Source organism: Corvus brachyrhynchos, unplaced genomic scaffold, assembly GCF_000691975.1.
Source record: "Corvus brachyrhynchos isolate BGI_N302 unplaced genomic scaffold, ASM69197v1 scaffold255, whole genome shotgun sequence".
NCBI classification, from domain to species: Eukaryota; Metazoa; Chordata; class Aves; order Passeriformes; family Corvidae; genus Corvus; species Corvus brachyrhynchos.
The window spans coordinates 6,639,024-6,664,472 of record NW_008238358.1 but is presented as its reverse complement, the minus strand read 5'-3'; the positions used below and the strand labels follow the sequence as shown (position 1 = coordinate 6,664,472).

General features: G+C 37.9%; 1 protein-coding gene across 1 annotated transcript in view; it reads left to right on the top strand.

Annotated features, from left to right (window-relative positions):
* Positions 1–2,785: 2,785 nt before the first annotated feature.
* Positions 2,786–25,449, top strand: part of DYNC1I2 (dynein cytoplasmic 1 intermediate chain 2) — a 28,727-nt gene continuing 6,063 nt past the window's right edge. The window contains 13 exon segments of the mRNA XM_017735742.1: positions 2,786–2,887; positions 4,497–4,614; positions 5,970–6,084; positions 9,316–9,406; positions 13,482–13,541; positions 14,717–14,832; positions 22,240–22,329; positions 22,558–22,720; positions 22,813–22,912; positions 23,395–23,520; positions 24,434–24,580; positions 24,901–25,014; positions 25,368–25,448. Of these exon segments, the coding sequence (XP_017591231.1) occupies positions 4,507–4,614; positions 5,970–6,084; positions 9,316–9,406; positions 13,482–13,541; positions 14,717–14,832; positions 22,240–22,329; positions 22,558–22,720; positions 22,813–22,912; positions 23,395–23,520; positions 24,434–24,580; positions 24,901–25,014; positions 25,368–25,448 (1,311 nt within the window). The 5' untranslated portion in view covers positions 2,786–2,887; positions 4,497–4,506.

Here is a 25,449-nt window from a genome sequence, read left to right as displayed (position 1 = left end):
AAATACAGTTTAGTTGCAACAGTCTTCACTGACAGACAACCAGACTTTCAAAATATAAGTTTGCTTGCATAAAAGGTATTGCAAGATGCACCGAACTACCCCTTACAAACATTCCAAATTATGTAAAGTTTAAACATCACTGTTACTGTAACAGTAATTGCTACAGGTGATTCACTTTGCCATCTCCTTTCTGCTCAAGTGTTTCGTAAATATGGTGTAAATACAGAGCTTGGCTTCTGCTAGTAATAAATGCATTTTCAACTATCTACTGCCTTGCAACTCACGTTAAAAGTAAAGATTTAAGCTAAGAAGTAGGAGGTATACGGAGAAAATTTTTATATGAAAAATTGATGCTTATGTGTTTGCTTTATAGTTTAACTGCGCTCTGAATGCAAGTAATTTTTCAGAGCTTCTTCCATCATATCAGCAAGTTTCTTATTAAGGAACCAGAAAAGAAACAAATTCTATCCATTTCTGTTTTCAGTAAAATGACTCCATGGCACCAGTCTTTATGAAATAGATCTGACTGATGCTGTGATTCAGTGACTCTACTAATCTCATAACAATGTGAAAATATTAAAATTTAACTGTTAGAGCTAACAGTTGCAGCAGGAAAAAAGTGCACACTTTCTGTCTCCTTATTTACCCTATGATATTTTTGGCTAGTAATGCTAACATAATCCATACAAAAGGAATCCATTATGATCTTAACCAATATTCAAATGTATTCTCCTCTTTTGATGAGTACACAGACTTCCATAAAGGCCAATGGGAAACAGGTGCACACACTGAGGGCAGAATATAGCCTAGTGTACAACACATCTGAAAATAGTTCCTTTGAGCTGATCTCTTTGGCAGTTCTCATACTCCCTCATAAAACCACTAGAACTAGTGCAGGTTTTTGTGCCCTACAGTATACCTTAAGAAGCTCTCATTACCTCCTGTCTTAACCACACAATAGAAAAAATTCGAGAGTACCGTATGCAGACTACACTGAGGAAGAACTTGGAAATTTTCAGCTGGTAAACCTATTTTCTATAGTTCTTGGCAGGGAATCACTCTCAAGTGCTGCACCATTCACTAGTGTATGTTTTGTGCCAAAGGTTACCAGACTGCAAAAGGGTTCTCATCTCAGAAAGGACCCGTCATTCACCATCACCTTATTTGAACACAACAGAAGAAAAAATGTCCATGTCCATCTCGCAGGAAAGAGGGGAGAAACTCTTACAAAATGTATGGAGGTTATAAAATGGTCAGAAGTCATCTAGACAACAGACAGGTTTTTTTAAGGTATAGTACGAACCCTGACTCACATGGAAGACTACAGCAAAGTAAATAATCAACACTGATTCCTGGAGCAATTGAAGTTTTCCTAGCAGCTATCCCAACGAAGTACCAACCAACCTGCTCAGTTTATGATACCTAACAGGATTGCAACAAAGCCGGACTGCAAATACAGCCTTTTTCCACTGCTTGTCAGGACAAGTTTCAAAAATACACTCACCAGGCATAACTATTTGTAGATCCAGTCATTGCAAATAAATTATTCCAATTCTGTAATAGTAGAAAATTTAACCTGCTCTGGATTTGATAGTTACTACCTCCAAAAAGCTTCATTTCATAGGGTGTTGTGAACATATACTCCGCTTGAACTACAGCAATCTTCCACGTAATTCTGCTTTGGTAAGCACAGTTCTGGCAGGCCACCAGGCTGGGGGACCTGAGATAGTAGTCAGTAGCACTAGCCCAGCAGTTACCAAGAACAGGTAAAGGATTTTGATACAGGTTTCCACAGGATACAAGTGACAATGTACTTATTACTTTAGGACGAGTGGGGAACAGCAAAGTCACTTGCTACCAGTTTGGAACTGTATCAAAATGAGCTGTGTAACCACTCCTGGACAATGCTCATGATGGGAACGCCGTGTGGCCAGGGCAGTCCAACGCCACCGGCTGACACGCACAGAGCGCCATTTCCAGCGGCCACTTTGTCACTCGCCTGACGCTCACATCGAATCAGGCTTTTATACTCCTTATTCCCAGGTCACTGGAGGGATTATGGCTACGGGCCGCACGAGGGCCCCGCGGTTAAAACCATACAGTTCCTTCAGTGTCCGCACCGAAACGACTCGTTTTCACGCTCGGCTGCGGGAGGGGGCTAACGCGAATCCTCCCTCACCGCCCGGAAGCCAAAGCAGAGGCGAAAGCGCTGTCCCGCCCACGGATCCCGCCTCAGCCCGCTCTGCCCTGCCCGGGACCGCTGCCGAGGCCTCCGTGAGGCGAGGTCACCCCGCGCCCCCACCACCACCGAAGCAGGGCACGGCGCGCATGCGCGCGCACACTCCACGGCAGGCGGTGGCGCTCGTTGCCCGGACCTCGCGGGCGCTGAGCCCGAACTGCCGGTGGGTTCCCACACCGGAAGACTACAGTTCCCATCATGCAACGCGCGGGCGCCCCGCACTCACGCCCGGGGAGCGCCTGCGACGAGACCGACACAGCGGCGCGCGCTGCATACTGGTCGTCGTTGTTCTGCAAGCGGCTTCCCCAGCCAGCGCCCCGCGGGAGGGGTGTGGCACCGGGCCTCGGGAAGCGCCCCATCCCCGCGTCGCTTTGCGCTCTTTCCCCGTGTTAATTCCTTTCCGATCTCCGGCCCTGACGGTGCGGACGAGTGGGGAATTGGGTGCTTTACTGCACAGATCTCCGTGCCCTTCCGCAGTTCCCGTAAGTATCTGCGCATCCCGCAACGCCTTGGGAGCTGTTTTGACCCTCGTTGTCTGCCGTAGGGAACCGCCTGCCAGCTGTCGGCGCCTTTGTGCGGCGGCGGAAGGGGCGCGGGGTTGAGGGCGGCGGGCGCAGGGCAGGAACCGCGGGCAGGAGCAGCGTACAGGTGCGCAGGGAGCCGGGCCGTGCCTGGCGCTGCTGCGGCCCGGTGGGAACGCGCCTTCCTTCGGCCTCGCCCTATGCAGCGAGGCCGCGGCAGCAGGGTGGGGCCAGGGGTGGCCCGCGCCGGGGCGCACTTAGTGGGGAGTGCTGCTTTCTCCCGGGCCGCGGGGCGTGGTGCGACCCTGTCAGGGCTGCCGGGCGCTCTCCCCGGGACGGCCCTTGTAGGATTTGGGTGGGGACTTTGGTTCTGATGGCACCAGGTTGGTAGCGCGGTCAGCTCCAGGCGGGGCGGGGTGCGCGCCGCTCTCCTCGAGTTCGCTCGGTTTGTGCTGCTTCGCTTCCCCGGGCCGGCTCTGGACGGGCGGCAATCCATGGTGTGACAACCCGTTTTCCTAGTGTTCTTCTAAAGGGACACGGGAATGCCATTTGAAAATACCGACCGTATTTATTTATATAAAAGGTTGTTTATTTATTAGCACTTTAATGTTTAAAGATGACATGAAGGAATACATACATTTACTCCTATATACGTATTACTAAGATATGGGATTAGACGTATGAGGCTTGCAACATTTTGCATCCCTTTCTGTGCTTAGCTGTGCTGTGCAAACACTTGAAAGTATTCTTAATTTTGCATTAGCACATAGTCATATTACTAACGCTTCATCTTGTATCCTCATTGTCAAGCTTAGTGTAAAAGCATTTATAGTTCCCTCATTTGTTGTAGGACCACTTGTGCATTTTCTTTGCTGACTTGACTTTCCTTAAAAACGGTAAAAGTGAAATCTTCACCTAGCCCATTCACAGAGTTTTTCATACCTCTGTTCTAATTTTTTGTGAAGTTCTAAAGTTACAGGGTTTCCACCTTTTGTTGTTGACTGTCTTGTTTGTATTTGAGTTAGTTATATAAAAAAACTTTTTGTATCATTTTTGTCTCTAAACGATCCACCAGTTTATTAGCAGTGTAGTAGTTTTGCGGGAAAAAAATTATAATGCATGTATTTTACAGTTTTCTTTGACCACTACACTTGTACTTACATTGCCTTGTAATTTATAGTAATCCTACTAAATGTTTTAATAAATCTTTATTTTGAGTCATATATGGGTTTGTAGAAGGATATATAGCTCACATACTGTTAAGTTGTAGCATGCCAATATTTAGCTGTTGAAGTGAAAAGTGAAAGAAATATTGCATTGCTGCTTTCCTTGCTGTTTTCAGTCTCACAGTCTTTGTAGCTGCAGAAATCCTGTGGCAAAATCAAATACTCACATCTTCAGTGCCGAAGGTTTCTTTCACAGTAGTTCCTTCAAAGAGCATCAGACCTACCTTGGAAGTGGATGCCATCACCATGTCATAGTTCTGTCTGTTTGTTTTAAATCAATTACTTAAGTATTGAAAATGTGTTAGGTGAAAGAAAAACAGAAATAGGAATGTGGGTTTTTTCAATTATTGTTGACTTCTCAGGCTTCTGGTAAGCTGTTTTTGGTAAGCTAGTGTAATTTCTTTGAGGATACCTTCTGGAAAGAAAAGCTGCTGTCTTTAAAAAAACCCAACAACAACAAAACAAAAAACCAAACAAAAGCCAAGCAGTGACATGATTGCTGTTGATCAGTGTTTCAGCCATGTCTGACAAAAGTGAGCTGAAGGCGGAGTTGGAGCGCAAGAAGCAGCGATTAGCTCAAATCAGAGAGGAGAAGAAGAGAAAGGAGGAAGAAAGAAAGAAAAAAGAAGTAAGAAATAATTTTCACTTTGAAAATTGACTTTGCATATGTAGCTTGCCCAAAATTTAAGGGTAGGTTCACATAATCATTTTCTGTGTCCTATTCAGGGAGTGTCTTTTTAGTGGTGGGTGCTAATACAAATGCAGCACTTTCATTTTCTGATAATATGAACACCTACTGTTTTCTTTACAACTGTCCGTATGATAAGTTGGATTTTAAAAAAGCCCACAAAAATTAGTATCTTACACTAGCATAAAGTTCAGAACTACTTGTGTGCATGTGATGTCATTAATCAAATCACTCTGATCTATCACATGAAAGCTCTGCTTAATGAGTTGTGATTGCTGTTATTTAAAGAACTCATTTCTGAAGTAAGGTTCTGAGCATACCCATAGGAATTGTCTGACTGTCAGTATTATCATTGTACAAACAATGTGCTATGTTATTCTGCTATTTGACCTATCTATAGGCTGAACTTTAAAACCAGAGTAACACTCAGGATGTATACGGTACTTGTGTTTTAGATTTAGTATGTTAACAGTCTTGTGGCTTTCTTGCTGCTCAAGTATGTGACAATCAGTGACATATTGCTGTTTCTCCTGAATGCAAATTATACCTCATAAAAGAAACTTTTGCTGGAATGTTTTGGGGTACTTTTTCATTACTTCTCTGTGTTTTGGTTATGATGTAGTTGGTGTTCTAAATCAGCATATAACTGAAGACTGGGCAGTTGCCAACTACATGATTCAGACAAAAAGGAGAAGGAAATAGCTCAAATTATTTCCTAATGATCTTTTAACAATGTATTGCCAGAATTGCTTTTTAAAAAGCAGTTAACTAAGGGTAGAAAGATATGGAGTATTCAGCATCTTTTGCAATAGAGCTTGCATTATTTCTAAATGAAAGGGGGTGGGGGTTTACTTTTTTCTATGTAGCAGATAACACAACTTAAAACTACTTTCTTTTGATACAGTTATTGTAATTTTAAAATATTTATCATATGACTGTCTCTAAAATAATTTTATGCACAGGTACAGGATGTTTTTTTCACCGTTTGCATTTTACAGTGTTTAGTGTAAAAAAGGTACTCTTAATTTTATGAAGTGTTAGTCATTTTGGCAAATAAGCAGACACTTTTTGCATGTTTATATATGTCCTTCAAAGACAGTACCAAAGCTTCAGAATGTTGTCATTCCTGTCTTTTTACTTTATCTACTAAAAAGAACCATCAGATTTATTGAAATTGAATATCTAACCTACTTGATGATAGGTTTCAGTATTACAAAAAACACTGTGGGGTCTCAAAATAAATGAAAGATTAAATGATGTTAAATGCTATAACTTAATTATTGAATCATTTTTAGACTGACCAAAAGAAAGAAGTTCTTCCAGTACAGGAAGAATCTGATCTTGAAAAGAAGAGAAGAGAAGCTGAAGCGTTGCTTCAGAGCATGGGGTTGACACCTGAGTCTCCTGTTGGTAGGAATGTTACTATTTGTTTGAAATAAATGTTTGGGAGTTTTTTGTTTAGTTTTTTGGGGGTGAAGTGTTTTTCAGGGCTTTGTGTTGGGGTTTTTTTTTGTGGTGGTGGTTTGTTTGCTTTTGTTAGGATTTGAGGTATTTATATAACTAACATAAGAATTCTCTGGCCACTTTTTGTGGGGTATACATGTCTGGGTTTTATACTGTTTGGTCCTGCATTATTTGTTACAAATATCAAATTATGTGCTTCAGTACACATTACATAACATTATTTTATAAAATAACACCATTTACACTCAGTGGATTATTTGAAGTATATTAGTTAACATATGTAAGTATCATGTATGCATTTTCTTTCCCCCCCCTTTTTTTTCCTGCTCATTATTTTCCTCAATTTTTTTTCCTTACTCTTTTCCATAATGCCAAATTTTAGTGCTGATATTCTTGTATGGAGTTGGCTTGTTTCTTTTCCACATCTTTTACACTCTAGTTTTTCTTACCTCAAATACCTGACTGATTTTGATGAAGCAGTAGCAACACTAAATACAAAAATTAGCTTCCCAAGGTGCAAATTTGTATCTGTGCAGCTCTTGGATGTGTTAGCATATTGGCTGTTGCTTTCTGCCTTTACATAGGCACATCTCTATGGAAGATGAAAGCAAGGAGCATGATAATGCAACTCTACTTTTTCTCTCTAACTTTGAAATCAAAGGGGTTTAAAGCTTATCAGTTTGGCTTCTTGGTGAGGCTCTATTCAACTGGGTTTGTAAATAAAAAGTAATAATAATTTCTTACAGATATATCTGTGATTATATTTTCATAATTGCTTTTGTATAATCCTCAAGTGTTCGAAAGTGAACGTGGAATAAACACCCTTATAGCTGCTCACATTCCAACAGCCCCAGGAGTCATTTTTGGTAGTTGAAACTGTTCTTATAGTCAAGAGACTCCATTTGGCTGCATTCGCACTAGCGTGCAGCTGTTAAAGTAATCGATTCTGACCTACTACAGATTTTCTTTGCTAGACTAATAGTTGAACACTTCTCTTGCATGATACTGTGCTAAGGCAGTTGATGAAATTTTTGTGGAAATGTATGTGGTTGTTAGTTTTTTTCAAATCTGGAAGAGAATCTAAAAACCACAGAAGAGCCAGTCCTCAAAGCAAGTTAATGCATATGCTTAGAGTAGGTGTTCATGAAGAACTGGAGGTGCTGACATGCAAGACTGGGGCGCGCCCCTGCGTGTTGTGTTTAATTCCACTGAGCTGCTACTTAATCACAGCCTTCAATGTACTCAGGGAATTCATTCTGTTTCCTTTCAAGATAACCAGATCTGATATGGATCCTTAATCAAGTTAAAATGTCCTACTTGCTACTGCAGTTAGCATGCCTAAGGCACAAGCTCCTTTTCTGCTGACTAGGTGCTGGCAAATAGAGTGATTGTATGCCTGAACTGATGCTAACTCATGGCTGAGCTGCTTGGTGTGCAGGTAGCTTGTGCTTGCACTGTCAGTGGAGGGGGATAGCTTGATATTAGATTCTTTCATGGAAAACTGTGTTAATTCCTAAGGCAATTCCTGTGCTATTAACTGCTAGAGAGAGATACGGTCCCTTCTCTCTTACAGGAGAAGGGACTGTATCAATGTCAGTATATTTTTGAAGCCTTAAGTTAGTGAACCAGAATTATTTTCAAGAAGATTCTATAGTTCAATCCTTTGGGGTAGGTGAAATTCCATCTGGTCTTTTCGTAAGACTGTTGGTCTTTCAGTGGGACTCACCTCAGTTTTGGGAAGGGTCTCTCGAGAGTCGCTTTGCCCACAAGAGAGCGCTGCAGCACCAGCACTGGGCCCTGTGAGTGGCGCCGCGATGTCACACTGTCCCGAAAATGCACACAAATGACAGTGCAAAGGCCTGCGGGCATCTCCTTCAGTGTACGTTAACCAGTACATGGTCAGGAGGAGTTGAAGAATTTATATATTCTTACAAGCCCGCCGTTACATAAGTATAACGTCTAAATGTGTGTATGTGTGAATTTATGAAATACAACTGAAGACCTATAAAAAAGGTCTCTCCCCTAGCGGGAATGAAATTTTAATAAATTGAAGAATTCGCTGTTATTTTGGTAAAATTAAGGGAGAATTTTTGTCAGTCAGAACCGTGTCTCTGTTTTGGGATGGGGTAGAAAAATTCCTTAGAATTCACAATATACTTGTGATTTCAAGAAATTCTGCAGAAATCCTGAAGACCTAAATTCAGAGTTCTCCTATGCTTAACTGCTGACAGAGTAGACAGCAGTTTATATACATAATTTGTGTTCAGTTGATTAAAGTGTTTTTTAAGGGTTGCTAAGCAGTGAATGCTTTACATATTGCTGAAAAACAAAGCATATAAGGACCTTCAAAACACCGCTTGATTCTTGTGTTTAAACCCTAAGTTTCATTCAAAAATTATTATTTCTAAAAAGAAAAGTTGAAAGGAATATCAAAGTAGCTTTGTATTTGTATCAGATTGCATGATATCATTCACTATGTATCACTTCCAAAAAGCATGTTACTTTTTAAATGGTAAATGCAGTCTTCATCTACATGCAGAAAATGAACTGACACTTAAGAAGTTTAAATACAGTGACTGTTTACTGTCAAGCAAAAAAAAAGTCATTTTCAAGACCTAACACTAGAAACTTTGTAATACACAAGATTTATGTTGATTTGATTCAAACTAGAACAAAAATAACAGGATGTTTTATGACAAAGCCATTTTTTTTGGTCCACGCTTTGGTGATTCTATATTTTGAAATAACATTGCCAGTTACAGACATTCATTGTCTAATCTTTAAGAAAGACTAATGCCAGAGCTGTGTTAACAACTATTTTTTCCATGTTTAAGTAACATGAATCAGTGGAAATTACCCTTTGAAAATCAGTGTCATCATTTGTCAAAAGTTCAGTTTAAAAATATTTTTTCAATTCATTTTCTCTTAAATGTCTCCCCCTCCATGTCTTTTTGTATGCTCCAGAAGCATAAATGCCAAACAACTGCATGAAAGTCCAGCATGAATTGTTAACATTGTCTTTTCCCCTCTCTTTCTACTGTTCATTTTCATCCATGTATTTTTTGTTTGCCATCACTTTTTTTTTTAATACTTCATTTTAAATTAATTTGAAAACATCCTAAGCTGTGCAACCTCTGCGAGTAGTAACAGCGGATACCTGTCTGTTTCACTATTTAGTCCCTCCTCCTACCTCTCCGTCTTCCAAATCTGTGAGTACGCCAAGCGAGGCTGGGAGCCAGGACTCCGGGGATGGTGCTGTTGGATCTAGGTATGTTACTTTCCTTGTCATGTTCCTTTGCTCAATACTTGTATTCTGAATAATTAAGCTTTAGAAGAAATCAAATTATCAAATAATAACATGAGGTTATAGTGTTGAATCTGTCAAGAGTGACTGTTTTGCAGAAATACTTTACTTCAAAATTTGAAATGCAACTACACTTCCTGATTTGAAGTTGCCAACAATAATGTTGAGTTGTTTAAACTTGCAAGTTTGAAGTAAAATGAATGTCTTTGGACAATAACAAACTCAAAAAGTCTAGCTTCTGCTCTTTTCCCAGGCTTTTTCTAAAGGAGGGTGGGTATGGATGATAGGCTATTTCCTTTTTGCCTTACCTAGTTAATGTAATAAAAGATACTGTCTATAAACTTTGCATTACTTCTGATTTTATTTTTCCCTTACCCAGAACCATATTTCTCATTATTTCACTTCATCTGTGTAACACAACTACAGCACTTGCAATCTCTTATTTTGTCAAAACATAACTCCATCTTAGAGCAATTGCAGTTGTTTTGGTCTTTTTTCAGTGCCAGTACTTGTCACATCTGTTTGACCATTTCTTTGGGCATGGTGGTTTGAGACATGCTGCTCTAAAGAAGAATCAGATAAATATTTCTGTTAAATATTTCAAGTGGTGAAATATGGGTGATAAGGTGGGAAAACACTACTTCCAAAGGGTCTTTCTACTGTTTCTCATGCACAGTCTGCAAATAAGAGCAGTAGATGCCTGCTAATATTGGCAATGTATTTTCAGCAAGTAAAGGTCGTGTAGTTTAAATTTATAAATTTAAGTATACATTGTGGATGAAGTTTAGTTCAAACACAGTAACTGCAGCAATTATCAGTTACCATTGTTGTATGAGTAGTTGTTTTTGAAAAAGAGTCAATGGTTAGACCACTTTGAAACATCTTTTAAACTGACTGCAGTAACATCTTGTATGCGTGTGGATTATGCATGCATAACTATATGCATCTTAATCTGAAAATATCCAGGATACTAATGACCTGAACAAAGGTTACATGGTGCCTATTTCTAAGTAGAAATCATTAAGTTAAAACAGAGAATAAATACATCAAGCAGCAGATGTGAACCCAGATGTCTTTTTAACAATGCTCAGGTATGATCTTGTTTGCCTGTCATGTTAATTAAGAACCAATATAATTGTTCCTTAATTGAGTAGCAAGCACATTTTAATTTGTTCAAATTGTTATTATTGCTTATTAGATTGTCATTTTTTATATTTATATATGTATTTATGTTCACTAGAAGAAAAAAAACCCCAAGTTTTTGAAGTATGATGACTTTTTTAAAGAAAATATTATCTTTCCATTCATACCTAATTTAAATTCAGTATGAAACAGTATGGATAGGCCACTTACCTGTAATGGAATGCCATGTTGTGTACTACATTTATTTCCACCTCATCAGTGCACTGCACTCTGATTGTGTGTTCTCAAACACAGTAATGCAATGTTGTATGCATGCATTTTCTTATGAAGCTTTGAGAAAACCCATATCCTAAGTCTTAATAGCTTCATGCATTTTCAAACTTTAAAACTAAATCTGTCCCAGGATTGTGATTTTTAAGGCACGAGGGTACGAATGTACAGCTAAACTGAAGGCTTTATGGAGTCCCTGTTAGAGTCCCCTTACTTGTTATCTAGCCCACCAGTGGATTCTTCCCTTTCCCCAGTAAATGGGTATCGAGATACTGGTTTATTAGTACAAGTTCATACATTTTGAACATGAAAGGTGGACTGTATATCCCTTGGTGTTATACATGGCATTTCACAGGTGACTCCTACCAATATGAGATGTATTATAAAGCCTCTGTGATGCTGAATCTTGTCAGTAACTCTTTTAGTAAGCAGTAGAGCAGTGTTCAGACTGTGCTCCTGCTGTTACTTCCATCTGTCTTGCTTTATTTTCATTAGTAAAGAGTTTTGTTTCCTGGTTTGATCCTGGTTCTTTCTCTTTTTTTCCTCAGTCAAGAGTGTAAGTTCTACAGTAGAAAAGCATACAGCTGGTTTACTTTTGGGCTAGGTGCATGCTTCATAGAATGAGTTTAAAACCACAAAATATTTTTAGAGATACAGGAAGTATTAGGGAAGTGCCTGGATACAGAAAAATCTGGACATATGTGGAAGAATGGGAACTTTGGTTCATTGAATCTTGTAGATAAATTCATTTAACTTAAGGCAAAACAAGCAACTGATAAACAAAAGAAACAGTATTTTGCATCATTTTGGTACATACACAATAGGTGAATTTTATCTTAGAATGTTACCTTTATTTTAAAAGAATCTCTGAGAAATATTTAACTGGATGTCCTGTACTACTGTGTTGGCTTCAACTATTTTAAAAGACAGACTGTCCCTGGTACCACTGAAGCAACTTTTGGAAGTGAAAATCATGCTTTGAAAGCAGGAAAGCTATCTCATTAACAGCTAGGTCTTAAACAGGTGCAGAAGTTGGAGCCTTTTATGTTTATAGCCTTTTCCCCAAGTTCCTCTCAAACGCGTTTGAAAAAGTTGAGAAAATATTTGACAGGTATTGTGGTAATGCAGCTTTTGTATCCAAAAATAAGGTGTCCCTTGCAACATGAAGGTTGGGGTGGTGGTTTGGTTTTGCTTATGATTGCACAACACATGAGCAATACCCAGCTTGAAGTCTCAGGCACCAAATTAAACTCTTAAGCTGAAATCTCTTCAGTCAAGAAAAGTAGCAGAGATCTAATGACTAAGGATGCTCAAAGTAGTTAACTTTAGGCTAAAATGATGTGTTCTCTGATACACAAAAGATATTAAAAGGTTTTGGAGATTTGAGTATTAAGCTGTTGCTGTGGATGCTGTTGATTGGCTATATATGAAGACAGTGGATTTGTAATTCCTAATTAAATTATTAATTAAATTAATCCTAATTAAATGATTAATAGTCGTAATGCATACTTTCCACTAGAACAAGGTAATGCATGACACAGCCATACTTATGAGCTTTTATGGCATTGCGTGTATATTTTCAGATCAACTTTAGGAATTCTGCACCTGTTTTATAGAAAAGTTACCATGTATGGGATGAAAATGTAAAACTATCTTTCATTGACTTGCCATAGTAAAATGTTGCATATTCTTTATTTTTTTATTCAAAAACGTTATTTTAAAAAATGCAGATAACATCTTGAGACTGTCTGAAAAAACATGCAAGTTAAGCTGCTAATCTCATACAAGTGTGTTTTTAAAATTCTGCCTAAGCCTGATAGCCAGTAGACTACATGAAAATTTGTGAAGAGGGGATGAAGGCTAAAAATGAAGGTAGAGGGAATACTGATTTCCCCCTTCCTACTTCTTCTGGTACAACTTGAAATGGATCCATTCTGTTTGTTATTCCACATGACTTTGAAACGTGTTATTAATATAAAGCCCACAATTTATAAGAGATTTTAAGTGTCTTAGATGCAGTTGGCTCTAACTCAGATGACACTTACAAGCCCAAGGCAGTGCTTAACCCGTAATTACTGCAATGTCACATCTTGGAAACTCTAGCAGTTCTCTATCCCAGTGGAAATGCTTTTTTGCCCCACTACCAAAAGGCTTATGTGTTGACTCATTTCCTTCACCAACATGACAGTTTCCTCCACATATTTACTGCTCTGGGCAAGCTTGTGTTATGTTAACAAATCTGTCTTCATATACCTTGAACATATCTGAACATATTTTAAAAGGAATTTAAAGTTTTTAGTGGTTCTTTTCAGTATTTAAAATACTTTTATTTGCCTTTCATTAAGGCAACATTTGTTTGCAGACCTTTAATTTTCAATCTTTAAAATAATTCTTTGCTAATAGCTCTGAATTCTGTTTGCTTCTTAACTTTTGTATTTACTGCATGTGTTATTGCACTGAATGTTTGCTGAATTTCCCTTAACTGATGTTGCATTGCCTTGTTTCTTGTGAACAATGAAATAACTATAAGCTTGCTGTAACTCTAGAATTTCATAGTGTATATTTGCTTCACTAATCTCTGGCCTTTTTTGCTAATGCTGCATGATTGTTCAACCTGGGGTACCAGGACGCTGCATTGGGATACTGATCCATCAGTTCTTCAGCTCCACTCTGATTCCGATCTGGGGTATTGCATAGATTTCTTATATTCCCTCTTTCATGTGCTTATGGATAATAAGTATGAGCGTTTTTTCCTTTAAGACTTGTTGTTGTTAAGAAACTGTTTTGTAAGTAATAGAAATTCACTATCCCTAGACTTAGGATGGGAAATTTTTATATCATTTGATATATATTAGATGCTCATTTCTAACAAACACAAGTAAGTTTTGTTTTCTTTGAGTCTTTCTTTGACAAAATGTAAACTTTAAGAAGTCATTTATTTAAAATAAAAAGGTTAGCATGACTGCATTTAAAAAAAGAGCAACTCCCATCTTACAAATATTTTTATAAAAGCTGTAGCTCATTATAAGCACTAACTAAAACCTGTATTGTGTACTAAGAATTATGATTCCACCAAAACCTTTCGAAAAGAGTTATTCTTTGCTTTTGTCTTGGGAGAGGAGTGGATAATAAGAAACTAAGTCTGATAATAGGTAAATTGTTGCATCATTGCAGTATTACTACAGTACATAACTGCAGTTGGGTTTTAGAGGAGGCTACAATGAATTGATGTTGTGCAGGTTTTGGAATATATTATGTGTTGTATGATGCTAGCTATATCTACCTTTAATAAAGTCAGAAAGCTCAAAGGTTTTCAGTATTGTGCTCTGGAACAATGTATTATGGATAAATCATTTGTCCATGTGAGTTCCAGGTCAGCCTGGCAGTTTTGCATTCTAAATAGTATCTTAGAGGTGGACGAAAAAGGGCAGCAAAGTTAAAAGACTAGGAAATGATTTTTCCTTCAGCATAACTAGGTTGCTTTTCAAGCTTTAAAATCCTGGAACTGTTGCTGTACAAGCATGACTTGTGAGTAGATCTGTACCCCCGATAATACAGATGTATCATATATGTGGCAGTATTCTGGTCAAGCACAAAGAGCAAAAATTTTAAATTATATCCTAATGTCCAGATATTTATATGTGCACATCTTCCTTTTTGTCACAGATGTATAAATAGTTGCTGATTTTAAATAATAATGATAAAATAGTAGTCATAATCGTGTGATTTCTTCAAAGTTTCCACTGGATTTAAGTTTGACTAAGCAGTGCTGTGACATATGACTTGGGTATTATTCTAGGCAAAATGTGAACTAATAAAATTAAATGGTTTTTTTCTGATTTTTAAATTAATTTTATTTAGACGTGGACCTGTTAAACTTGGAATGGCCAAAATTACACAAGTTGACTTTCCTCCTCGAGAAATTGTTACCTACACAAAGGAGACGCAAACACCTGTTATGACTCAGCCCAAGGAAGGTGAATGGTTAATTTATTACTATTGAGTTATTTTTTGTTTCTTTTAGTGTAATGATGACTGGCTGAATTAGAACTAGGACTTGTGATCTTGAAACTTAATAAGGTAAATGAAGGTTGATATGTGAGATAATTTATATGAATTGTATTACTAATTTTTTATAGGTTTTACTTAACTGTTACTGTTATTCTGCATCTCTTTTAACATCACTCTTGCTACTAATATGTGGTATTTTCACACTCCTAGTAAATGTTCAGATGAAACACCGAGTTGCTTAATTAGCTGACACCTGATAAATAAATGGGATATATTTTGCGTTTATGACATTTGAGAATCCACACACAAGTTGGCACATGGAGAACAGGGAGGTGATTTGAGGCAATTGGCATGGCTTCAACAAGGGCAACTCCTGCCTGACCAACCCAGTGGCCTTCTACAATGGAGTCACTATACCAGTGGACAAGGGAAGTGTTACATGTCTGTTTGGATTTCTCTAAGGCCTTTGACATGATCACCCCCAACATCCTCTCTCAATTGGACGGAGATGGATTTGCTGAGTAGACTCTTAGGTGGATAAGGAATTGGTTGAATGGTTGCATGCAGAGGTCAATGGCTCAGAGTCCTGGTATACATCAGTGACAAGTGATGTCCCTCAGGGGTTCATATTGGGACCAGTGTTATTTATTATCTTCATCACTGACATACAGAGGGGTCAAGGGCACCCTCAGCATGCCTGCAGGTGACACCAAGCTGAGTGGGGCAGTTGACATGCCTGAGGGATGGGATGCCACCCAGAGGGACCTGGACAAGCTCAAGAAGTAGCCCAAAAGAAAGCCAAACATACCCTGGGCTGCATCCTCAGCAGCATGGCCAGCAGGTCAAGGGAGGTGATTCTGCCCCACTACTCTGCTCCTGGAGTGCTGCATCCAGCTCTGGAGAGGGACCTTGAGCAAGGGCACGTGGTGACTGGACAAGGGGTAATGGCTTTAAACTGGAAGAGATTAGATTAGAAATCGGGAGGAAATTCTTTACTGTGTGGGTGGTGAGGCACTGGAACAGGTTGCCCAGAAAAACTGTGGTTGCCCCATCCCTGCATGTGTTCGAGGCCAGGTTGGATGGGGCTTTGAGCAGTCTGACCTGGTGGAAGGCGTCCCTGCCCATGGCAGGGGGGTTGGAGCTAGATGGTCTTTAAGGTCCCTTCCAACCCCTAACATTCTGTGAGCTTACTTGAAGGCTGTGTATCCTTACAGCAAACTTAGCAATTAACCCCCCCCACTACTTCTTAAGAATTTTAATTTTTATACCTGAAGCTTACACTTTGAGTTTTAAAAGAAGGAACTAATTTATTTATAATTTACAGAGTTTCTGGTTTTGGCAGTTGAACATAGGCTTTCTTTCAGTTATGACTTTTTTGCTTTTCAAAAAATAAATTTTTCCAAAGAAAATACAGTTGGCTAACAGATTTGCTTTTCCATGTTGAAACACTTGAATTTATCTGCAAATGAAAGTATTATTCTTGACCTAGTTTGTGTGTAGTTCTACAACAAAATCTCTTGGTTGTTTAATATGACTGACTCTGAGTATGCCTCTATGTTAGTAATTTTAGGACATACTTCTACATCCATAAATTTACATTCTCCTGCTCTTTGATATGTGAACTTTTGGGTGTTTATGCAAGGATATATCTTTGAAACTTCATTATTCAGTGAGCCAGAGGATATGATTTTTCTCTAACTGTGTTTTCTTTTCTATTTTCTATTTTATCTGTATCCCTGCACAGGTAGGTGTTTGGGATTTTCCTGCTTTCGTTTCTCCCATGCCCTCAACATTTCCTTTCTCTAACCTGTCAGGTCTTTTTTCCTTTCCTCTGTCAGGTTCATAGAATCTGAAGACTTAGTTGATAGTTTATGTACTTGAAGAGTTTTACTTCTGCTGCCTGCTGACAGTGGAAATTGCTTGGGATTGTATGATCTGAGTTTCACAGTAGATGGGCTGTAGCTGAGGTTTACTGTAGTGGAGTGGAACAGTGGTCATCTCTATTTCTGCATTTACCAGAAAGCTGTCTCAATACATGTATTGTCTCCTGATCCATTCCACCTTACAAATACTGATTTCTTGAGGGCCATAAATTTTTTTAATATATTTATTTCGTGTTCTTCACAAAATTCACAGTCTTTTCATGATTTCAGTGTTGAGGATCTTTTTAAGGTCTGTCTTAAGACTACCTGAATACATTCATAATAAAGCTCTATGTTCTCATTTTACAATGATGTCTGAAATAGGATGTAGGTTTTAAAAAAAGAATAAATCATGCTGTATACAAAAAAAGAGTTACTAGGTAAGAGATTTTTGTTGGTGGAAGAAAATTTTAAACTCTAAAACAATTGACAAATGCAATATCCTGAATTTACAGGATGCAATTAGATAAATTTAAATTCTGTAAAATATATCTTACTGATTTTTATTTCTTCTCACAGTCTGAGTTGTTGTGCTTACTTATCTGAGTCCATATACTGTAAACAAAAACAACCTTGCGAAGTACTTGAAAGTGGAGCTTGCAACTGAGTTTACACCTCTAGTAGCTCCCTTATACAGTAGCAAGTTGCATCTGAGCTAGGTTAGCTCAGTGTTCACAGTTTCTTATAAAGTGAAGTGAACTGGACCCTTCTTAATATATCTTAAGATTTTAAAATACTGTTGGAGCTCTGCTTTTGAATAAGGAAAATAGAAGCAGTTTTATTAGATATGCTCTGCAGTCATTCTGCTTGATTAGGTCCACTTGTGCTAACACTTGGTTTGGTGGGGGAGGACAGCACATGAAATAAAACCAACAAACCCACAATGAATCACCAAACTAAATAGTTCTCTTTGTTCCAGTCCTGTGTGTTACAGTGGTTATGTAGTTACATTGTAAGCTGCATTAGGAAACATTCAAAGTACAACCAGTCTGTCTGGTGGGACAGATAGGAACTAGAAGTAAACTAGTTTTGGATTAAAACCATTTCTAGTTGTTATGGAAATATTTGTGGCAACACATACCAAGTGAGTTAAATATGAGAGATTTCATGTCCTCAAATAAAACTTGGCATTTGGAAATGCCTGTTTTGGATTCATGTAGCAGTTAAATTAATTTTGAAATGTGACAGCTTCCTTAGGAGATGAAGACATTTAGTGTTCTAACAGGTCTCACAACTTCCATTATTTTATTGCAATACTAAAATGTTGATTTATTATGACCTCAAAGTATTTGAGAAACTGCCTTAGGAAGATTGATTCTTCTATATTATAAAACAATAAAATCGGTCTCTCTCCTAGAAATCAGTTAATCCAAAGAAAGATGGGTGTATAGGGGAATATGATTTTGCTCAGCTGTCACAATTAAGGCTTTCCAGGGCTAACTGGATATTTGCTACTTAGTATTGCTGTACAATACTGTGCATGTGCAATCACAGCTGAGTGCAGACAGTATTATTGCATTAACTCCACTCTTTGAGGAATAGCTGTCTGCTAGCAACTCCAAGACACAGAGTTAAAATATTAAGCACGGTAATAAAAATATGATTTATAGGATTTGCTTCTTGGATGCTGGTATGACGAATGCAGGATTTATGAATTTTAGTATTTTTTAAAGAAATAACAGACCATTGTATATTCATGTATGATCCTTGTGAGTCCTTTCCAACTCAGAATATTCTGTGATTCTATATTATCTAGTACATGCCTTAAATGTACAGAAATACAGATAGGAAAACTTGATGTGAAGACATTCGGCTTAACCAAAGCCACCCATTTCACAGATGATTTAACTTTGATTAACCTACTCTGCAGCAACAGATTACTCAGACAACTGGAACTATACTCTGCAGTGTTATTGCTAGGTGCAGCCTAATTTACAGCACTGCTTTTCTTTCTGACTTGCCAAAATACATCACAATTTTGATGTTAACTCAAAGTAAAAATTCAATGGTTCATTAAATCTGTTTTTAGCATTCATTGACAAGACATTTGTTGCTATTAAAGATTGCATAAAAATAGCAGCTACTTTACCGCTCAGTTTGTAACCTTAGATCCCCTGATTGCCTGTCAGAAACAACATGGAGTTAATCCCTTAGCATATTATAATGAATATTCATCGATATGTTGATGTGACATAGAGTCCCATTTCCTGTCTTCACGGCCCTGTGACTTTTCCAAGTCTTTGTGGCCTTTTTTGAATCTGAAATCATATTTGGTACACTGACAATTGAAGTGGCTTAAAATGCCAGTAGATACAGTCAATAATGAATAAGGGTGGATGCAGTTAGGGCATGCCCTTAAGGTTTCAAATTTAGGTAGCTGACTTGAAATAAATGCAGTGCCCCACTGTATCATGGGTTTGTGACTTATTAGATTGGAACTTTTTCAGAAATAGTATGTCCAATGTTTCAGTGTTTGCTGGGTGCTATATTATTGTTATGGTAATTCCTTGCAAATTCTGGCATCTGGCCTGCTATTAAATAAATTCAAGATGAAGGAGAGACAGGAAAAGTAATTAAAACAAACATTTCTTATCTTGTTTTTAGTCCAGCAGCTTAATGGTGCCTTTTTTGTGAACTGTGAGAAAGCTTCCTGGGTTTGGAATAGAAAGCATTCTAGTTTTGGATAATGAGGTCAAGAACTTGTATTTGTGGCGATTTTTTTTTTTTTTGGTGGGGGGGCAGAGGGGGGTTTCTCCAGATCCCTTAATGAAAAAGTTTGGATGCGACTCTTCTTTAGAGAGAAGGTTTTAGATTTATGCAGTTACGGATAAATCAGTGAGATGACATGTTCAATTTCAAGTCTGATGCTTTGAGAATATTAAAATAAGTGTTGTATCCTGCATTTAAATGCAGTAATATCAGCTGGCTGTATGCAGTGAAAGTACTATGAAGGAATTTAGAGCTCTGTATAATATATGCCATTTATGTTTCAAACATTAAAAGGCAGGAGCAATCAACTATATGATCTTTTGAATAAAATATGTAGATTAGAAGGTCATATAGCACTAAGGGGTTGACCATCTACGTTTGACAAGAATTTGACTCCTGTCACTGAAAATGGTACTTAGAATCAGTGTAGTATGACTAATGGGGGGTTGGGCTGAAATTTCTAATTTGGGACTTTCAAAGCTAGAATAATGTATCCAGTGTGACCCAAAAGCAAATTTCTAAATTTGAAGGCATCATTCAATTCTGCAAGATTGATTGGCAGGGCAAAAAAGAGGGGGATTTTTATCCAAGTGGCCATAATTTGAATATGTGATCCTGTATGTGTTTTTCTCAAAGTCATGTGTGTTAACTCATATTACATTTTTTAATTAATCATTGTTCACACCTGTAGTTATTTGACATTAAGAATTCCCTTCTTTAAAATTGCCACAAGTTATACAGTTTTCAGGTTACAAGGCTGCTGTACATGTGAATCCATCGAAAAAGGAGCAGTGTCTTTCTGTTTCTTTGCGTGATTATTTTGCCCAAAAAAGCTTTCATTTTTTTTAAGTAGCACAAAAGCTGTAATTGGCATGCTTTGTAAGGAAGTGTCAATGTGCAAGAGAGTGGAGATCACTAAGAATTCTTTTACGGGTTCTTTCCCCTTTGCACCACCGCCTCCTCAGCAGGGTCACTGAGATCACTAGCTTTTCTTGAAATGGCCATTTTCACTGGCAGGTGCATTATACCCTGTATTTTCAGATTGTTTTTCCATTCTGAATGTTTGGCAGGTTGATTGCTCTGGCTGCATTGACGGAGAAAGGGCTGACAAATGCGGTTGGGCTGGCTGAAAAGACAGTGATTACTGTTTTCCTTTGTGGCTGATTGAGGCCCTTGAAAGGAAAGATTTTAACCTTCACCATTTGGTTCAAAAGTATGAGCATATATTGAAATCATTCATGCCATTTATCCTAGTTCTGTAAACTTGTCAGAACATAAAAATCGCTCAATTTCAAGTAATGTAGGATTGGCATACGTCATTATCATTTTGATTAAGTTGGAGTTTGTATTATTGTGTGCATTATACAGTGTCATTTAAAGCTTTCTTTCCTGCAGGTACAGTTATATTTTTATTGCCTATACTATGGAGTTAGAAAGATTTTCAGACCTCTTTAAACCTATCACTATGTGTGTGGTTTGGCAGCTGGTATGGCCTACAAGCTGTATTTTGTTTGCAGGGTAAAGGCTTGTCTGTAGACCTCCTGGAGTGCTGGTAATTGCACAGGCTTGCCATTGGGGAAAGACATGATTGGAAGCAGTCAGGCAGAAAAATGTTGTGCCATCCCATTGCCACCTCATAGCAGAGAGACAATCTTTGCAGTACCATCTGGTTGTTGCTATCTAGTCAGCTGGCCTGGCTGCTGGGACCATGGCTTGGCAGCTGGTTCCCATCCCTTGACCACCCCTTGTTTTTTTTTTAACTCTTTTTGTGTGCATGCATGTGGATTTTGGTTTTTTTTTGCTTTTTGTGCTAGATAACTTTGAACATGGGTCAGGGAGATGGCTGCAACAAACAAGCTTAGTCCCTGTTGAATACTGTCTCATTACTTGTGATGAGGTATGCAGCAGTCTCCTGCTGCCATTCCCTTATAAGCAGATGACGTAGCTGTTTAACCAATAAAAACAAGCCTTTTCAGAAGCTTATTCTAGAAGGTGGATAAAAAAAAGCCAGCATATCCCACAGTTCTAAGTAATTTAAAGGTATTTTCTGGTTTACAGGATTCAAAGAATAAAATGTAGAAATGCAGAAAGTGCTGTAAGCCTTGTCAGTATTCCTGAACATTAACATTTTATTGCAGTTAGGGAAAACACATTTTCCTGTAAAGTTCTCATTGCCAAACATGATACAGATAATGAGACTTGCATCTAGAATGACAGAAAAAATGTAATCTCTCTGCTATTATCTTTAGCAAAATTTGCCTCTCAGAATAGCAACCTGAAAGCTAATGTAAGCCATCTTCATGCCATGTGCAGACCCATTAGACTGATGGTTTCAGATCACAAGTAAGCAGCTGCTCTGTAGACTATTTTAGACATTTGATTTTTCTTTATTCCACGGCATTAATGTGTCAGTGTGTTACACAGAACATGCCTCCACCACATGGTTCTGTGTGGAATCATAAATGCCTGTAAGACAGATTTCCACTTTGGATTCTTTACAATTTTCTGCGTGTCTTATTTCAGTTTATGCAACTACATAACTCAGCCAGTAATACCCAGGTGTAGACAGTATTCCAATGATATTTTGGTTTGTGATAATGTTATCCTTGGGACTGCATTTTACAAATGCAACCATTTTAAGCTACATGATACCATTTTTCATCAGCTTATATGGGATTCATATAGAATGTTACTGTTCCCCTTTAGAAACACTGCCTGTCTCACCATAATCTTTCTCCTTAGATGAGGAAGAGGAGGATGATGTGGTTGCACCAAAACCGTTAGTTGAACCTGAGGAAGAAAAAACATTAAAAAAAGAGGAGGAAGAAGAAGGTACAGTTCACCTCAAGACATTCTGTGTGTGCTGTAAAGAAAGTCATCAATACATTTTTAACTCTTTGTTCTATTAATTTAAAATTAATTTCATTGTTAAGTACCAATTAGCCAGCAAAGCACGAAATCCAAAAATTATTAAAAATCATGATAAACACTGTTTTTCTGTCTTGCAAGGAATTGGTGAAAGCGTGCAGTGCAGCAAATGTCTGTATAAATCTTTTTCAGCTGCCCCTCATGAACTCACAGAGGAGGAAAAGCAACAAATTTTGCATTCTGAAGAATTTTTAAGTTTCTTTGACCACTCCACAAGGATTGTTGAAAGAGCCCTTTCTGAGCAAATCAACATTTTCTTTGACTACAGTGGAAGAGACTTAGAGGACAAAGAAGGGTAATGTGAATATTGAATACTTTTCTGTGCATGTCCAATACTTTTAATTGAAAAAGTGATCTAAGATTAATATCTCCTAATTGTCTTTACAGAGAGATTCAAGCAGGAGCAAAACTGTCCTTAAATAGGCAGTTTTTTGATGAACGTTGGTCAAAGCATCGTGTTGTCAGTTGTCTGGACTGGTCATCTCAGGTAAAAAATAATGCTTAAGTTAAACAGTTGACTTTGTAAATTGATGTAGTTCTGTGCATTTGACTCCCATAAAAGCACAGCTGATACAGGCTGTATTTCTAAATGTGTTCCTTATGTGTTCTATGGCTTGCAAAAAGTTTACAGAGCTGTTAATCTTCTGTGAAAGGTAGCAAAAGGTTCGTATTGTGAGGAAAGTTGGCTTATGGACTGCTTTGTAGAGGTAACTTGGCTTCACTTAAAAGTACTGGGTTTTACAGTTAAAAGCAAGTTGTGATGAAAGAACAAGACTAATGTGTATGTTAATGCTGTTTTAGGAGCTAAACTAGCAACAATTGCAGTTTCAACTGACAATTTTTCATGGCTTTATAATGCAAGGTGGTTTTTTAACCTTACTTTGGCAAAAGAAAACAAAGATTCCAGGATTATCTGGACCATTAGACAGTTATTTTGCTTACTTTGAGTCTTTTTCGTTTACCATGCAGTATCCAGAATTACTTGTAGCCTCTTACAACAATAATGAGGATGCGCCTCACGAGCCTGATGGAGTGGCCCTTGTATGGAATATGAAGTACAAGAAAACTACCCCAGAGTATGTCTTTCACTGCCAGGTATGATTCTGTCTTGGGAGGGATTTTATGTTGATGAATTTGGACAAGTACTTTCCTTATGTTTGTCAATATAATTTCATTGGGCTGGCATTTGCTTTAACCACATTTATTTGCCAACAGATGTTGATAGCTAGAGACTTCAGCTGAGAAATATTATTCTGTTTCAGAATTTCTGACATCATTCAGAATTCAGTCTTGTTTGAGAACTCATTTTCTGTTTTTATTTAAAAACAAGAAGACTTTCTTGTGTAATGGTTGAACCACAAAGGTTTGTATGTAAGGGGCTTGAGTGGGATTGTATACTACAGCTTAGTTTACTGAATAAAATGAAGACAGCCTGAGGAAACGGAATGAGGATGAAAACTAGAAACATATGCATCAAGGAAAAGGGCAGATGGAGGTTTTCTAGTAGTTTTCTGAAAGATAAAAACATGCAAATCTCTAACATTATGCCAAGCCCAGGATATCCATGTTTTTTCCATAGTTTTGGAAAATTACACAGTTGAATCAAAATTTAACCTCATGTTGTCACATTACTCTCAAAGCCCAGATTGCAAAAGTAACTCTGTTGTATCAAAATGTATTTCTACATTCTCAAAGAAGCAATGACTACAGAATGTGGCAAAACATTATTAAAATCTTGTGTGTTACTGGGCCTTCCTTTGCTAATAAACTACGCTAGGAGGAACACAGATGTATGCATGTGAAAGAAAAGAGGAGGAAAACTTCATTTTTAAATTGAAACAACAATAATGTTGAGGGGTTACAAAGGGTGTGTGAATCCTTAAGTAATTGGGCAGTGAAATAATGTACTGAATAAATTTAGGCAAAGAAGTTCTGATACTTCCTTTAGCTTTAGACAGAGTATCATTGAATGATAGTTTGTGTATTTTGTTGTTTTTCTTCCTTTCAGTCAGCAGTGATGTCAGCTACATTTGCAAAATTTCATCCCAATCTGGTGGTTGGTGGCACATACTCGGGCCAGATAGTGCTGTGGGATAATCGCAGCAATAAGAGAACCCCAGTGCAGAGAACGCCACTTTCAGCTGCTGCTCACACGGTAGGAGGTGAAATATCTTCATGGACTGTGCCCTGTTGAGATGTGTTTCATGTCTAGGAAATTCTGTCCAGTGCACTAGATTGGCAATGCTTAAATGTTTATGTCCATATTTTGCCACTTAGGAACCAGGCTATTCACAAAAATCAGAGTGTCAGAAAAAACAAGTATCAGTTTTATAGGGGAGTATCATTTGTACTTTTGATTGTGATCAATCTTTTGTGCTTTGTTAAATGGTGAACTTGTGTATTTTACTGTACGTTAATTATATCAGAACTGGTTATTACCTCTAAATTCTTTTCTGATAATATTTTGTTTCTTAGCACCCAGTGTACTGTGTAAATGTTGTTGGGACCCAGAATGCTCATAATTTGATCAGTATCTCAACTGATGGGAAAATATGCTCTTGGAGTCTGGATATGCTTTCCCAACCACAGGTAAGATAAGTTTGGATATACATAGTATCTATTCCAGATTTATAGTCTATAAAAAATTCAGTTGATCTAATAAACATTAATCAACATTTTCCCAACATGTAGAATTAAGGTCGTTTGATATTTGATAAAATATTTCCCCACCTGTGGAATCAAATATTTTCTGTTGATTCTTTCGTATATTTTTGGTGTACTTGTGTTAGTGGTGAACACAAATGTAGTAATAAAACTTCCTTATTCCTGCTCAATCTATCCAAGTAAAATAAAAAGAAAACCCTTCTGTTGTGAAATCTAAAGGATTTTGTAGGTGTTAGTATTTCTTTTTATACATTAAGTTGCTGATATTTTCACTACAGGATAGCATGGAGCTGGTTCACAAACAGTCCAAGGCTGTGGCTGGTACCTGCATGTCTTTCCCTCTTTGAGATGTCAACAAAT